General features: G+C 38.9%; 1 protein-coding gene across 1 annotated transcript in view; it reads right to left on the bottom strand.

Annotated features, from left to right (window-relative positions):
- Positions 1–704: 704 nt before the first annotated feature.
- Positions 705–16,837, bottom strand: part of LOC148430136 (breakpoint cluster region protein) — a 41,391-nt gene continuing 25,258 nt past the window's right edge. The window contains exons 6-24 of the mRNA XM_088419736.1: positions 15,116–15,223; positions 14,859–14,919; positions 14,738–14,790; positions 14,501–14,641; positions 11,257–11,378; positions 10,945–11,110; positions 10,561–10,680; positions 10,266–10,341; positions 10,080–10,184; positions 9,909–9,983; positions 9,505–9,602; positions 9,217–9,348; positions 5,021–5,080; positions 4,730–4,839; positions 4,426–4,565; positions 3,025–3,159; positions 2,843–2,948; positions 1,928–2,090; positions 705–1,854 (exon numbers count right to left, since the gene is read on the bottom strand). Of these exons, the coding sequence (XP_088275862.1) occupies positions 1,765–1,854; positions 1,928–2,090; positions 2,843–2,948; positions 3,025–3,159; positions 4,426–4,565; positions 4,730–4,839; positions 5,021–5,080; positions 9,217–9,348; positions 9,505–9,602; positions 9,909–9,983; positions 10,080–10,184; positions 10,266–10,341; positions 10,561–10,680; positions 10,945–11,110; positions 11,257–11,378; positions 14,501–14,641; positions 14,738–14,790; positions 14,859–14,919; positions 15,116–15,223 (2,061 nt within the window). The 3' untranslated portion in view covers positions 705–1,764. The remainder of the gene's footprint in view (positions 1,855–1,927; positions 2,091–2,842; positions 2,949–3,024; positions 3,160–4,425; positions 4,566–4,729; positions 4,840–5,020; positions 5,081–9,216; positions 9,349–9,504; positions 9,603–9,908; positions 9,984–10,079; positions 10,185–10,265; positions 10,342–10,560; positions 10,681–10,944; positions 11,111–11,256; positions 11,379–14,500; positions 14,642–14,737; positions 14,791–14,858; positions 14,920–15,115; positions 15,224–16,837) is intronic.

Here is a 16,837-nt window from a genome sequence, read left to right on the forward strand (position 1 = left end):
CTCTGGCAGAAAAAAAGTGCGTTGATCACCAACTATGATCAGAAGATAAAGATGTGCATTACACTAAGTTGCCTGTCTTAGTGTTTTGTGTATATATTGTAATTAAAAAGGATTGGCATCTTTTTTTCAGGCACTTTGATTTTTTTTTTTTCTGCTTAGACCAGGGGTGTCAAACACATTTTAACTTGGGGGCCTTATGGAGGAAAATCTTTTCCCAAGTAGGTTGGACCGACTAAATCTTGGTATACATTTATATAACTGTAAATCAACAACTTCAAATTTATTAGTATTTTTTAGTTTGAGTTTTTCACTTATAAAAAAAAAAGCTAATTTTCATATTATTAAAAAAAATCATCTCTCAGGCCGGACCAGAGAGATTTTTGACACCCCTGGTTTAGGCAACACTTTAACCGATATAAATGCTGTAAAAAAAAGTCATTAATGGTTGTTGATTTTTTTTATATAGCTTTTTCCTTGTGTCAGTGTTAAAATGATATACTTATGCAATTCTTATCGATTATGAATTTGATTTATGGTCGGTGTGGCAAGTGGGGGTGGAGAATGAAATGTTTTCTCTTTCCTCGGGGGTGCTTTGCAAATTATACAGTAATTGAGAAGCACTGTCCTACACCAAAATAGGTGTTTCTTTTGACACATCTGTTCACCTGTCGGCTTAAAAAAAAAAACTCGTAGAAACAGACACATCAGGTTGTCAAGTTTGTATTTATAGAAATCATACATATTTGGTCAGTGTTTACTCCTACTAATTGTGTATTACAGATGAATCACAACAGTAAAATGTTTCAACTTGTGCTAAGAAGCGCTTGAATACTCGCAATGATTGAAAGTTTTCCGTCCGTCCGTCCATCCATCCATCCTATACTTTTCCATACGTCTTTAAAATGAATACAGTACTATACTTAATTGGATAATAAGCCCCTTAATACCTCAAGGGTATTAAAAATGTGTCAATTTAGAATACTCTGTTAAGGTGCTGCAATAATGCCAGCAATTTGAAGCAAGGCTATTGAAGGAATGTAATGAAACACCAAACAACAACTCTGGTTACATAAATCAAATTGGAGGGTAATCAAACAAAAATAATGAGGGCAAAATATAAGAATCGATTAATGGTGACATCTAATGAAAACAAAATATAACAATTCAGTAACAGACAGTGCAGACACTACCAAAACATTGTTTTACCTGTTTTAAATTTTACACAGAAAAAAAAATGAAACCTTCCAGTTTACTTCAGGTCAACATGCCTGCATGTTGGGATGCGAGTTGCAAATTTCTGTCTCGTACTTCTAAAACCCAAACAAAGTCCTTGAGTAAACACAAAATGAACTAATCACTTCCTTGGTCAGCTGAGACCCATGGCGCAACGCATATCTGGGCCAAACACTGTGAGTGGACATGAAAACCTCTATCCATTACAGTAACCAGTGACAAATCCTTAAAAGTAATGACAAATGTTATAAATCCACTTTCTGTCAACATAGAACTACTGCACACAATGATGGGCACCAAATCATGCTGTCAAAAGCCATTAATTAAATTACAAAACATTTGATAAAATATGCAATTCATGGAAGTACAATTTTTGCATATTTCTGAGGCGATAGCCCAGTAAGATTCCAGGAAGAAAAAGAAAAAAAAACGTTGCTCTTTGTGACTGATGATGTGGTAACTCCATCTAGTGGCAACTGTTTGCATCATCCATTCCTTATTCTGGACCGCTTTGAGCATGTATAACTCCTGTTATACTTCAGTAGAGAAAAGCAGGCTTTGTCGTTTGCTGTCAGGTGTTGGAATGCTTTCCAGTTGAAGAAAGTAGAGTAAAACCTGCACCTGAAAGACAACGGAACAGGTGAACAAACACCTACCCATAGTAAACGTTTCGCTCCTTGCTGCCAAGTTCTACCTGAGCCATGACCTCCAGAGACCAGCTGTCATTCATGGAGATCGGCTGTGAACTGTTAATTGTGATCTTGCTGTCCTTCTCAGATGGCCGAAGCAAAGTGGGTCCAAAAACCGTGGCCAGATTGTGCAGGGACATTTTGTTGCAGCTTTCATTTTCAGCCACCCTATTAGAAAAGAAGAAAAAGAAAGTTCACATTTCAGAGGTCACGTTTGTATCTTGTTCAGCATATATAACATGGGCAGCCAAACCCTTTTTTTTTTATTGATGGGTGGACCAGGTATTTGTAGTAGGCAGAAAAATAAATAAATACAAATATGCATGAAAAATACGTGAAATTTTGACAGTTTTTCAATACTCTAATTAATTTATCATTTTTTTAAATTAATGTAATTCAAGTAAAGTTTATTTATACAGTATTTCATCCCAAATCTTAAAGATCCAAGCCCAAATTTGACAATTATTAGCAACATTAAAAAAGTATAATTAATGAATCGCTGTTTAATAAAACGCAAAACTTTCCATAAAAGACAGTTTTCCTTTATAATGAATATAGGTAGAATGAATGAACCAGCAGGGCGGCTTGGTGGTACAGTGGTTAGCACGTCCGCCTCAGAGTTCAGGGACCCAAATTCAAATGTTCTCCCTGTGCCTGCCCATATGTTTTATTGGAGAAAAAAAAACAAAAGAACCAGTAGTGAAAGAGTTAAATCTCTGCTAGTGTTTATATTTTCAAATGATCAGTTTAACAACATTCCCAGGAATACACAAAGCCCCACAGGCTACTCATGCCGTCCTTGGATGTTGCCAGGTGCTTGTGGGCACCATGTTAGTGACACCTAATCTAAAGCCTTTGCAAGTCGGATACCTTGCCTAACCGGACATATAGCATGACATGTCATGTAAGGTGAATATTACCTTTTCAGGTGGTCAAGTAAAAAGAGAAAGGTGAGCAGATTGGGTTCTGGTAGCGACAGCAGCAGGTTGAGCATGCAGCTTTCCTTGGCCACAGTGTCAGATAGCGCTGTTTGACGACACATTATTGTGAAGTAGAAACACTGTATGACAAAATGTCAAAATCTAGATGAATTTGTATTCACCAATGCCTTCGGAAAAGTTGGGATACAACTCGTCAGTGAAAAGAGGTTCGGGTAGCTCGCGGAAATACAACTTCAGTGTTCCAGCAATGGCGTTCACATCCATGTCCCTCATCATCATAGACACGTCCTTGTTGTCTGTCAGGAGGAGAACATGCAGTAAGACCTGTGACTTCAGCATCTTAGGATTTAAAGAATAGATTATTCTTTGACAAGAACATTGCAAAGTTGCAAACGGGAGGTTGAGAGCTGCACTCTGCAGATGTCGGGCTCATTTACTGCCATTAAAAATTGGAAATATTGTCAATTTGGACATATTGAAAACCTGATGTCAAAATATATGCATATTTGAGGATGTTATGAGCCTTTCCAAGTAAGAAACTGTAGTAAGTTGGGTGATAATAAGGCCAGGTTAGTGAAAAATCCCCCGACAGTAGGGCTGCACGATTACGTCCAAATTAATAATCACGATTATTTTGATCGATATTGAAAGCACGATTATTAATCATGATCATTCCTCATGTTTGGTCAAAACATGTTTATTCATTGCCCTTTTTTTAAACAAGCAGTATGTAAACTAGGCTTCAGGCTTAATACTTATAAATAAAATTAATAATAATCAACCAAAATAAGTAAATATATAAATAATAAATAAAACATTCACCCATGACAATGCACAGACCTGGTACAAAGGCAACACAGTTAACTTACATGCTGAGTGCAAACCAATGAAAAAAATGAAGCCTACTAAGAAACAAGCACATGATTTACTTAAAAAAAAAAATAAAAAAAATCAATGTCATATTGGGTCATTTCAAAGCGATTTTTTTTTTCCTATTTTTCAAATCTTAATTGACAGCGAGCACTGTATATATTAGAAATCAGGTGAGAAACTCAACGCCTCTTCACACTGGTAAATAATATATGTCAGGGTGAGAAAACAGACACTTTTGTCATGCAAACATGTGGGAAACATTGCCCCCTGGTGGTAGGATGACAGAGTGCTTGATTTGACATGTAGGGTTAAATCAGGCAATTTAAATGTTAATATTGCAGAGGATCAGCTTAACTAATCGTGGCAGCCGACATTGATCACAATTAAAATTCGATTAATAGTGCAGCCTTACCGGACACCCAGGGGTTAAAAAGAAAATAAGCATTTACACATAATCTATACGGACCTACAGCACGCGCATTAAACAGGCACGAAAAATGAGAATATAATTCTCAGAGCATTGAGAGCCAACCCTCCACACCCATGCTAGATCTCTACACGATAATACAATTTATTGTTCAAAGTGGAAAATGCTCATTATTGTAATGTACATTGAGGTGATGGCTTCAGTTAAAAAAAATGTTTGAATCAGGCTTCAGCCAGTTTACCATATTGAGGCAAAAACTCACTCAAATCAAAGGCAGCCTTCAGCGCTTGGATGTCCGTTGCAACGCCCGACACTCTGTAGATGCCCACTTCCTCCATACCTCGCCGTTCTATCTCTTCAACACACTGTCTCACGATGAGGGGAACCTTGGAGCGCTCCCGTCTGGTAAAAGGCATGAAAATAAGGCTGAAGTCAGCAAACAGGTAAGTTGACAAACCACCATATTAGAAACTCCATCAGCAACAGCAAGTGGTAATAATTCCACCATCAAGCTAAGAAATTCATCTCATTTATGAACTTAGTTATGTGTCACGTGATCAACTCACTTTGTTACAACATTAATTTTCACCCCAAACACGCCGGATTGTTTCCGAGAGGGCATGCGCTTGAGACTGAACTCTCTGCTGGTGAACTTCATTGAAAGCTTGACCTCGACCTGAAACAGAATAGAGTGGGTAAGGAAAATAGGCCTAAGAAATCTTTATGTCAGTTTACGAATGTTCAAGTGGGATTACAGTGTGAAATGTTTGTTGGAAGAGGTTAATCTTCATGTTGCCGTTGCATACTATTGTATTCCTTTGAGTACTCTTTTTGTTGGTCACTCTTATCTTACTCACCCCATTCATAGCAATGACCGTTCTCTGCCAGTCTTTGTTTTGCAAGTTCTGGGGATCCAACTGCAAAAAGAGAATACAAAAAAATACAGTTACTGTTATTTTCACCAATGGCAACTTAGATAATATCAACTGTATGATAAATGTCAAAGTCGGTATCAGTTTTATTTCTATAGCAAATTTCATATGGCAAACATAAACTCATTGTGCTTCAAGACAGCAAGACGGCAGGATATTAACTCTTTCAGTGCCAAGCATTATCTGATAAGGCAACACCAAGAGTGCAAGACCATTTCAAACATTTTGACACATCTTTCAAGGCCCAAATAATATTGTATTGTATGGCTACCTAGAAATTGGTGGTACCATATGAAACCTTGGATTCTTTTCCTCTTAGAAAAAGAAAGTAATATTCTATCTTATCCACGTTGTTTAGTAATCATTGTTTGAAAGTTGGTCATTTGAGACATCAAGCTATTTAAGAAAAGTAGTAAATGAGCATTTTTGTTAAAAGATGTGTTTTCTGCACAACAGTGACTTTGACACCATTTTTTTGTAGGGCCTGAAACGTCTCCACAGTCCTTCTCTTCGGTAAAACATGAACAAGACACAGTGAAAATGTGTTTTTGATGGTAAAATAATCATTTCCGTATGTACATTTCAACGAAGCTCAATTGGCATAATATTAAGAGGAGCACTCCTCGAGTCATCTATCCATTCATTAAACAATATATGTGATTAAAATTCTCAAGCATTGTTAAAATTGTTAAAAATGTGTCAGTGTTAAAAATTATTATGGTATAAGTAAAACAAATAATACAACATGCAAAGATATGTTTTAAGATTACATTTAACAAAAGAATAACGCTGAAGATGAGCAACGTTCCAAAGACAGACTTCCACAGTGTTGGGCCTCAATAACGAAACAAATTATTATTTTGAATTTCATTATGTATTCAATATCCAGCTAATTGACAAGGGATCTTATAGTATTCTCTTCAAAAGCAAACATTGCTTTCCCAACTTGAAATTGAATGTAACAATTGTTGAATAGCTATACCCTGTTGAAAATCACTGAGTCTGTCCTATGAGGCATATGATTTTTTTAGAGGAAATTTTTCATGAAACTTACTTGAGATCATCATTTTTAGCAGGCCAATTGAGACACTTTGTTTACCTTTGGTCTGAGCAGACTGCCACGGACTCTGTCCCAAAGTCGAGCTCCTGTGCTTGGAGATTTTCTGGGGGCCAAGTCACTCTCTTCCGCCAAAGCACTGATCATTTGACACATACTTTCCTCACTGGAATTAGACTCACTCATTCTTTCTGGCAAGAACCTGTCACCTTTCTCAAAGGTCCCTTTGTCTAACAAAAGGCCAAAAGATGAGAAACAACAAGAAGGCTGCTTCTAAAGACAAAGGGACACTAACTGAGGCAGCGTGTCCATCTTGCACCAGCGCACATCCACTGACCACTTTGCCATGGAGGGTTTTGAAAATCTTCAACAATGAAGCCTTGGCAAATCCTTCCCAAACTTTCTAAATACATTGTCACAGTCAATAGTGCTTATTCCATCGGAAGTCCAAGAGAGGAACAAAGCCATGTATTGTAGCCTGCTGACCACGCTGCATTTGTGTTGTTTACTTCTCTGCTGGATTGGAGAGATTAACTCCTGAGAATCCCCTCCTACCCTCATTATCAACGTGCTCACGCCTGCTGTTGCTTCTCACTGTCACAAGTGCCGAATGCCACTTTGGCAATAAACCAAATAGGATTGCCTACTAATTTGTACAAATGACGTTAAAAATCATAGGTCTGTAACCAACAACATTCATCTCCAGAGAGAAGGTGCCTTATGAAAATAGAGCAAATTGACAGAAAGCCCTCATAATAAATGTTGATTTTGGGAGTGTAGGGGCAATGATAGTTCCACAAACGCATCAGTATCCTTTTGGCAATACTTGTTTGTCATTGATAAGTACCATGCACCAAAGTCTGCTTCTTTGATGTTTGACTTTTACAGAAATAGCTTGGAAACATGCTGCGTTCTATCCTTCAATCCATTCTCTGCTTGCCCACTTGTCTTATTGCATAGTGGGTGTGCTAGCTATTTTTGGGTGAGAGGCAACGTTTACAGTAAGGCATAAAATGATGGTGTAGTTTAGCGGGAAACGGTATACACCCCACCTTTCCCCAACCCCCCAGTTGCGGAAGTGTTTGAACCTACCTCTCCAGCATCAGAGCATCAGCAAAATCCCTTCACTAGTTTATCAAAGAGTGCTTTGTGTCTTCTTCCCTCTGGCATAGTCTGGATCATGGCCAACGGCTACATTTGGCCAACCCATAGTCTAATCCACCCTCTGTCACAACACTCTTCAGAGGTCAATCTGATGTGACCCACGAGCTAAACACCTCACTTCTTTTTGAACAGGAAAAAAAAGTCCCACAATGGTGATTAGACAAAAAGGTGCCATTGATTAGCAAGGCAGCTAAATTAGCACAGTTAGACTGTTGAAATAAATAAAAAGGATCAACAATACACTAAGGGTTATTAATTTATTTTATAACACCAGTTCAACTGCATATTTGGGGTTCAGTGTGTGTGTGTGTGTGTGCGTGTGTATATTATATATAAACAATATAAACAATATATATTATATATTGTTTTATAATATATATATTATACAATATATATTTAAATATTGTTTTACTTTTGTTTTACATTTTGACCAGGTCATAAAGACATTGTCTTGTGTGTGTGTGTGTGTGTGTGTGTGTATATTTTATATATATATATATATATATATATATATATATATATATATATATATATATATATAAAAGGCCTTCTTTGTTGGCCTAACATAACCTGACATCATTATCATAATAAACTATAATAATTATAATGTCTATAAAGACTAAATATATATATCATATATTTTTTATATATAAAACTATTCTCCATATTCTGTTCTTTTCATGTCTTATTATATCCATTTGGTTACGCTCCTGCCAGAGTTGTAGTTTTAATTTGGCGTTTTTAGCCAATTAGAATTCAACTAACTTGTGTTGCCAGGCAGTATGACATCTTCCTGCACCCAGCCTGGGGCTTGTGCATTTGCAGCAACTGTTGCAGGCTTCTGCGAAAGCGCAGATGGACATGTGAGCCGCCTGTATACTTAATAGAGAGCTGTAATAGCCAATCGAGTCAGGATCGCCATCTAGAGGCCTCACGTTGAACATGATGTGATTGAATGCTGACTGCAGGAAGGCGGTACTATGCTCAGCAACCAAGCAGTTGGTTTGTGGCTTGGTTTATCTGCGTTAAAGGTGTAGCGTAGCTATTAGCTAACCTATCCCAGGATGGGGAATGCATTTGGTCCGCCACTTCATATCAACACACTATAAGCGGCCATTTTTCTGACTCGGCTAGCGTGAGCTCGTCTTTTCTGTTTTTCTGGCTGGGTGAACAGGGGCGTGAGCTGGTCATTTCTGGGCTAGAATGCCTTTTGTTTGCAAAGGATCGATTTGGCTTTTGCAACTACACTGGATTTGCAAACTTAAATTGTTTAGCCGAGGCAGCAACGAGACATCAAACGAGACACACGCGCTACAGTGCTTTTAAAAACTTCTTGGGACACCCGAGTGGATATACAGTATTGTACATCTCAGTCCGAAGGTAAATAGAGCTCCTAAATGCGCTACAGGGCTTTTAAAAAACTTTTGGGAACACCTGAGTGGATACACTGTACATCTCAGTGCCAAGAAAAAGAAAGCACAAAGCGGTCAAGAAAGATCGGGAGATATTGAAAAGGCTGCTCGATTGTGACCGCTGTTTGTTTTGTTGAGTGTTGTTTTCTTTATTTGTTTCATTTTTAATATGTTTGTGTTATTTCATTTCATTCATTTTCAATACATAGTAAAGAAATAAAATGATGTTCTTCTTATATTAAACTGCGATTTGTAATTTTAATAATGTTTTCATAAGACAAGTTTTAGTAGCTGATGCAGTTTATTGCTGTTAAATGCTCGTGTGTGTATGTGCATGTGTTGCTAGCTTGCTGGTGCCAATCCCAGCTGGGTATGGGCAGTAGAGCCATGGTAGGCTGGAGCCTATCCCACCTGAGTGATTGGAATGTTCACCAGTCAATTGCATTTCAATATCCTTTTTTTTTTTCTTCCAAACTGGCATACAGTACCTTTATCTGTCCTTTGACTATAATCTTTTCCATCATCTCTCCATCTTCTTTGCTCTGTTTGGGTTTGTTGCAAGACTTTTCATAGCAGAGCAACCTCAGAGTCTGGGAGCCCTCCAGCTCAATCTCAAACTCCTTGCATGGAACAAAAAGACAGCCCAGCGACGAGACATATGTTACCATAATGTGCATACATAGTACATATGGAATGCAACAGACATGGTGCATGACAAATAAGCATTGAATTCAAATTTTAATTTAAAGACATCTGTCAAGAGATGTCTTCCTCACCTCGTTCCAGCTGGGCTCAGTGGAGTCTCTGTACACTCGCGTTTTGGCTTTGTTGACAAAATAGCCAAAAGAATCCACCTCAAGAGAGCAGTAAAGGTCTGATGGAAACAACATGTAGTAGAATTAGAGAAGAAACTATGATGCTAAACAATGGGCCTAAATATTCCCTGTGACATTTGAATTGTCCTATTATCATTTCAATAAATGGCTTTCAGAGTTTAAGCAAACAATAAGAAGCAAGTCATGTTTGAGACATTTTATACAGTGTTCCAGCTAATCCCACTTGTTCCTTGTCCCTGCATCTGATGTTCTCAAAGACACAGAACAAATTACTACACAAAAACCTACGGGACATGATGTCACAACCCAAATCTAGACCACAGAATAAGGTTGAGGTCACTCACTTGAGGTTTGTTTGAGACCAGATGCAGAGTGTACGATTACATTCAAAAAGCCATACGACCCCGCGGACTCATCATCTATGTTGGAAACAGAAGTTAGTATAGAGCTTCAGAAACAACTTAAAATGCAGTATTTTTAGATGATATATCTAATTTAACTATTGTGAACCTCACCATCTTTATTCATGGTCACTGGAATAGTGTGGACAGTCTGGAGTTTCACACAGGAGTTTGTTAACATCTGCAGCTCAAGGGATGTCAGAGAGAAGCTCTTGAAACCTACAAAATACGGTTCGGACACATTTACATCAGACAAATAGGCTATGGCATCATCATTTATTTTACATTGCATTAACTTACATTTCTTTTGCTGTTCACGTATGAGCTCCCTCCATTCAGCACGTTCGTAGTCTGATGAGATGAGAAATGTGAAACCCTGAATGGCACAAAGGGACTTTTTAGGTTTAATGTGTCTAAAAATTGCAATGGCAAACTCATAACAATAGAGGGCAGTATAAACCGATGAACAGCAATAAACCGATGAACAGCAATAAACCAATGAACAGCAATACTCCCATCATCTAAATATCACAAGAAACTCAACTTTCAGCAGTATATTTAAGTAAGTAAAGCAAGTAGTGTGGAGACTTTGAACCTTTCCATTCCTGTTAGCCACTCTGAAGGCCATGTTGGGTGACATGAGGAGAAGCAGATACTCCTGCTCAGATAACCTCTTCCTCAGCCGCTCCATCACCTTCGGTCCTTTGGTGGTTCTCTACAAATAAACAGATGCTGGGCTTGATTCTTTGGGGTTGCTTCAAGGGCTGGTGGGCGCATCACCTATGTTTATATGGTGGAAATCCAATCATCTAGAGAGCAATGTTTTAAATATACCTCAAAACAAACTCAATTTTCTACATGTTTTTGGTCAAGGGTCACTTTTCTGAGATTTCTCTTAGTGTTGCTTTGCTGTAGACCTTGAACCTGACACCTTTTTCTCTTTAAGAAAAAGTCCTTGTCTTTCACCGGAAAGGCTCACCTTTTCTCTTTGGATCTCATTCTTAATTTGGGATAATTTGATCTTCATGGCATCAATTTCCTCATCCTGGACCAAAGGGATGGGGGTCGACTCACAGTCCTCAATAGTCTGAAAGGTCAGGTCGACTAGGGGAATGTACCACTTGCAGTCATACTGTTGCCCTTTTCTGTTAATAAACAGAATGGAAATTCACTACACATCTGATGTGTCGATGTTTTACTAAACCTTTGCATCTTGAATATGAACATGGGAAGTTGGAAAGTCAGAAAGAATTTTTTAACAAGTCAGTGGAACATTGAAGTGGTGTCTCACCCTGCGGCCTGTTTCTTCAGCTTGGTACAGAGCAACAGGTCAGTAAAAAGGAAGACATGACGGAGTTTCCTGGAACCTTCAACCAGCTCCACCATGAAGCGGTCCCTCAGAAGCTGACGATTCTGTCAACAGAAAGCTACAGTTAACCAAAGAAGTTACAGAAGTTACTACATCATTGGTTAAACTGTGGCAGGGCTTCAAAAAATCAAATGAACCCATTTACATCTGCCTGTCACTGGATCAAGTTCAAATAAATATGCACTACAATGCATATTACACGTGAACTGCTCTTTAGCGGTGGGCTGTCCGTCAGCCGACAGACCATGAGTGACGAAAACATTTTCAAAATGACGGACTAAGCCTGGCGGAACAAAACATTTCCGTTGTTGTAATTGGAAAAGAACCACAATGGTTTATCCCCTCATCCAGTCAAATCTTCCAAAATTCTGAGAAATTCTGAGTTTGAACTGCCATATACTTGGGAGCATGAAAGCATATACACAGTCTAAATAAATGCAGCCAGGAATTGTTGTCTGATTTGGAGAACAAACTGATTGGCAATTGGAGTCTAGTCCCAAGACATACCGGAATCTGGATCATAGATGTGTATGCTACCTAAAGGACATGATTGCCTATTGCAGTCAAGCACAGAGGGAACACATACTAGACATTAGGGTATGTAATTAGTTTATTTTGTCTCAAGCTCATCTGTTTAGAAGAATGTAAAGTTTTAGTTTTATTCATGGCCAAGCTGTACAGAGAACTGTTTAATAGTGTTTTTTCAGACGTATAATCATTAAATTTATTTGTAGGATAATGGTGGTTTGATTTCTTTTGAGGGGGTGATGACACGAGGAGAGAGCGATGAATACATGAATACATGACAGCAGTGCGCAATGGAGTGACGATTGGCTGACTGAGCAACGATTATAATTTTGTGCTTGAAAAAAACGGCGAACCGACGAGGACGGAGAGGGGGACCTACGTCTGACGGCCCACTAAAAAAATAAAATGCCCACCTTTGCTGCTCTTAGAAAAGCACATGCCTAAAAGTGGTCTCATTTGAGAAGACCCTTCTAAAGTATATTTGATTCATTGTGTCATTATTTATGCTGAGCATGTTTTTTGTGCAGGTACAACACACTTACACTTCAGACTTAGAAAACAGTGTCCTTGTGGCAATTATTTGTACAATCCCCTTCCCTAAAAAGTAGGAAAAACTAAGGAAAATATTTTTAAAAACGGCACTTCAGTATATGCTTTGAGACATTACATATACTGTATAACACCTGCTGCTAGTTCTGGCGAAACACTGGATCTTAAAATGAGATCCCGTTTGAGCCACATACATGCGTACGACTGCTCATCAGTTTGACCACTGGGTGGAGGTTGTTTACATTGTGACACTGCCCATGTGAGACTGTTGCCAAAGACTAACTGCTGCACGGAAGAAAAAAAAAAGGAAATCCATGCAGGACGAGAGGCACGCCACGTCTGGCTCTGTCCTGGTTTCAAAACGTGGTAGGATTACATCCGCTTATTGCTTTGATGACACAAAGGGAATGGCAACAGCTCAATAATCCAATGGAAAAGCCAGCTGTTAGTGCACAATTCTTTACAATCATTGACTACAATGACATTGCGTACTGTTCAATATCTACTTTAGGTAAATTCAGGTAAATTCAAAATTCTGAAACCAGCAAGCAGGATTAGGATGCTACACAATCAAAAGTCTATGATGACAAGACCCCTTCCAGTTTAAATCTGCAACACAAAAGTGACAGTGCAGCCAGGAAGGATGGGAGGGATCTCCAAGCTAATCATCAGGCCTTCCTCATTTGCCACACTGAGACCCTCACCTCCTGTGTTTACGCTGGTTAGTCACAAGCTTCCTTTTGTTCCACTTCACAACTATAAAAGCAGACTGGCTGAGATGAGTCAGAGGGCAGCTTTCATTGGAGCTTATGAACACTTTATGCTTTTCCATGTTACCGTCAACATCCATAAGAGGGGGGAACTGTGGAAGATGCAATCTTGAATTTTGTAAGGTCATTTTAACAGAATATTGTGTACCCAAATCAACTACTAATGTCACATTGACATTACTGATACATTCACCTCAAAGCAACTCTGTGACAAAGATCATTATGACACCTGAAAAATATGGCTATGTATTCAGACCTTTTAATATGTGCTTTTAGCAAAGACTCATTTCCATGTTATGCTTCCCTTTGACAGTTTTATAAGTGGAGACCATGCTTGATTCATACAAGGAGGGCACAAATAAGACTGAGGTAAAGTAACCTCAGTCAAAAAATGGAGTGAGCGTAAGCACACTATATCCAACCCAAAAAAATTGGAAAAAAATTACAAGGTGTGTGAACAAGCTGTATTTGTTAACGTTTTCCACAATTATGATTACAGTAACATGAACGGAATACAACCAACTGAATCTGTAGCTGTATCCACTGAACTTTGCAGTGGCAAAATTAAAAATGGTTTTATAAAAATCTAAACAATTGAGCGTTCGTGTGTGTGTATCAAAAGCTTTTTCACAGAGAAGAGTTCTTTCGAAACAACTGCAGAGTTTGTTTCTGCCAGGAGAGTTCTCTAGGTATTACAAAAGCTTCCAAAATGAAGCTATTTTCAAAGCAATGGTCCCCAAAGTGCCACAAATGACCCACAAGAGCTTAATTTGGTAATTACTAAAAATGTGCATACATTATCCTTAACATTGAAGTGTGATGAGTTGTATCCACAGACGGCAATCCACACTGGAGAATCGTGCACAGACGTGCAAGTTGTCTCTAGTGGAGTCATAGTCGTGCTAGTGAGAGGTGTATTCAAAAGACTTTACACTCGCAGGTTTTCGATTTGTAGTCAGAGAAAAAAAAAAATCAAAAACACACAATTTAGAGTCCGACTCAGATGAAAACAATTTCTACACACGCACATTTAGGCCAGGTTCACACTGCAGCCTGAAGTGACCCAATTCCCATTTTTTGCGCCATCCGACCTGTATCTGATCTATTAATGGCCATACTGAGTTACTGATTTCATCTCAGTTTGCTAAGCTGTCAGCGTACCTTTTATTTAACCAGGGAGTGCATAATATAGACCACCCATTTGTCTCAAATTTTATACAGCATCCCATGTGATAAATGTTTAAAGGAGTGCAAAGGAGAACTACATACAGTATGTACATATGTTGCTTATTCTTTGTTATATTAGGTGAGAAACTGACCTCTCCCTTCTTTACTGTCATAGACTGCCTGCGAGGGGTGATTTCTTCATTTATGCTGGAAAGAAAGTTCTGTGAGATGCGCAGGGCATCCTGAAGCAGTGGATAGTCGGGGTGGCTGGATGGAGTGTGCTTCAGCAAGTCCTAAAACATAAACAAACAAATAATTTTAGGCACAAATTCCATGGCCAAATACTGTTAATGTGAGGGTCTGCATTGCCACACCACAGCTTGACTTACATGAAGAACGAGAGTGCTGCGCGTCACCCGGTCTACAGGCTTGTAGAGAAGAGCTGTAGAGAAAGTGGACATGACGAGTAATGTATTTTGATCACTATCAGTCATTTCAATCAACTCTCACCTTCCAGGGATTTCTTAGCTGACTGGTCTTTGTTGTCCTTTGTGCCTTTGACCTTAAGGTTCTGTAAGCAATACACAATTACACAATAATCTAAGAGTGGGTGCCCCACAACATTGTGCAAATAAAACAATCATTGACATTGCAAAGGCTTTTTACACTGTGTGGACCATTAAAAACTGCTCACTCATCACTTATCCCCAACAGCTGCACTGAATCAAACTGCTGCAGTTCCTGCTGTGTGTGGTGTTGTTACATACCTCAGATATCTGCGCAAATTGTGTGTTTGCCTGGCAGCACTTGTCTGCTGTCGCCACAGCAACCTTATAGTTATCCACAAAGGCCCGGTACACTCCGAGCTGGCTGGCCTGCAGGGCATGGAGAAGATACTTAGACTCCTTCTAAGTTACTTACTGGGTTTTAACTAAGTAAATACTGCAGGTAAAAACCTTACACAATAATAATTATTGTTATTCCATGAAGATATGGTCAAAATAAAATCTTGGATGATGGTGATTGAAGATCACTGATCAAACCAAGAACATAACTTATTTTGAATGTGTAAGTGTAAGTGTATATTAACGCCTGTGCATCTAAAATAAAAAAAAAACAGGTTAATGAGAAGATAAGGGAAAAAGATGGAGTACATAAATGTCATGTTGAAACAAAGCTGACCCTGTTCCAGAGTGATGGGCAGTCAAGGCTATTACACATTTTACAATTTCAGAATGCTTTGAGGAAGAAAACCACTGGTGTACTAATTACCATGTAACAATAAGATTAAGAAAAATAGCAAGTTACAGAAACATTATAACTAGGGGTGTCAGATAAACACTGTGACCAATTCATTACACTCATATTTCACATGTTTATTTTTAATCATGTTCATCAAATTTTATATCTTTAACTTGCTGATTAGATGCGTTTTTATACGCATCAGGCTTTTCCTGCTTGAGTTGTTGGGGGTTGGAAAACAAATGTCAATCACACGCTGAAGTGGACATTAGGGAAGGAACGAGACAAAAATCCCACCAGACGAGATGTCTCACAAGATTGAGTCTGCGAGAAGGCGAGATGAAATTTTGAAAAAATGTTCTTTGTATTGAAAAGACTGCAAGGATATTAACATTTAAACATGCAAATGTAAACATAAACAGGAGAGGCACTTTTTTTTACAGCTGCACTGAGCTAGTTTTGTCACAGTCCTCCAGTCCTGCCACCTCATTTCCAGCCTCACCACATCTGCTCAACCCTTCTGCCAATCAGCCCTGAACACCAACAGCTGCTGCTAATTACCTCAGTATACAACGCGGTCTCTTCCTGGCCGCCCTTGCCAGATTGTCTCCATGCGCCACGCCGAGCTTTCCATCATTCCATCCTGTCTGTTTGCCTGTGTATCGACTCTGCCTGCCCCCCGACTAGCCGATTGCCTGTCGATTTCCCTTATCAACTTGTGCTTCGACTTGGCCTGCGTCCAGTTACCCGCTACCCTGACAACCTCCTCGCCAGCCCGTCCAAGTCCCCGACCGGTCAGCAAGTATCCTCCAGTCAATAAACATTCAGTCATTGAACATACCTGTCTGCACGTGCTCTTTGGTCCTCCATCTTGCCCCCGTGAAAAGTTTGGCAAAAATTCATGCAGCTCGTCTAAGCCACAGTAGTTGATTTTTTATTTTTTTTCAATTTACAAACTTTGTCTGATATGCCAATTTTGTTTACCATTCTTTTCTTCAACTGGAAAACCAAAATATCGCCATACAGATTTGAAAGTAATAAGTGCATCCTGTATGCCTCCTGTAAGGATGTTCACATTGAGTATTTCGGTATTTGGATTTATATAACAATAAAGTTTTGATTTCTGTCTGTGTCTGAAAAGCAATCTGATTACTCTCGGGACACCCGAGCGCTGCTCTCGGCTGTAATAAATGCTGACAACCAGCACCACACAACAAAATGTCAGCGTGTTTTAGTATTTTAGTGTG

This window comes from Hippichthys cyanospilos, chromosome 1 (assembly GCF_059441005.1).
Source record: "Hippichthys cyanospilos isolate Australia breed blue-spotted pipefish chromosome 1, RoL_Hcya_1.0, whole genome shotgun sequence".
Classification (NCBI taxonomy): Eukaryota; Metazoa; Chordata; class Actinopteri; order Syngnathiformes; family Syngnathidae; genus Hippichthys; species Hippichthys cyanospilos.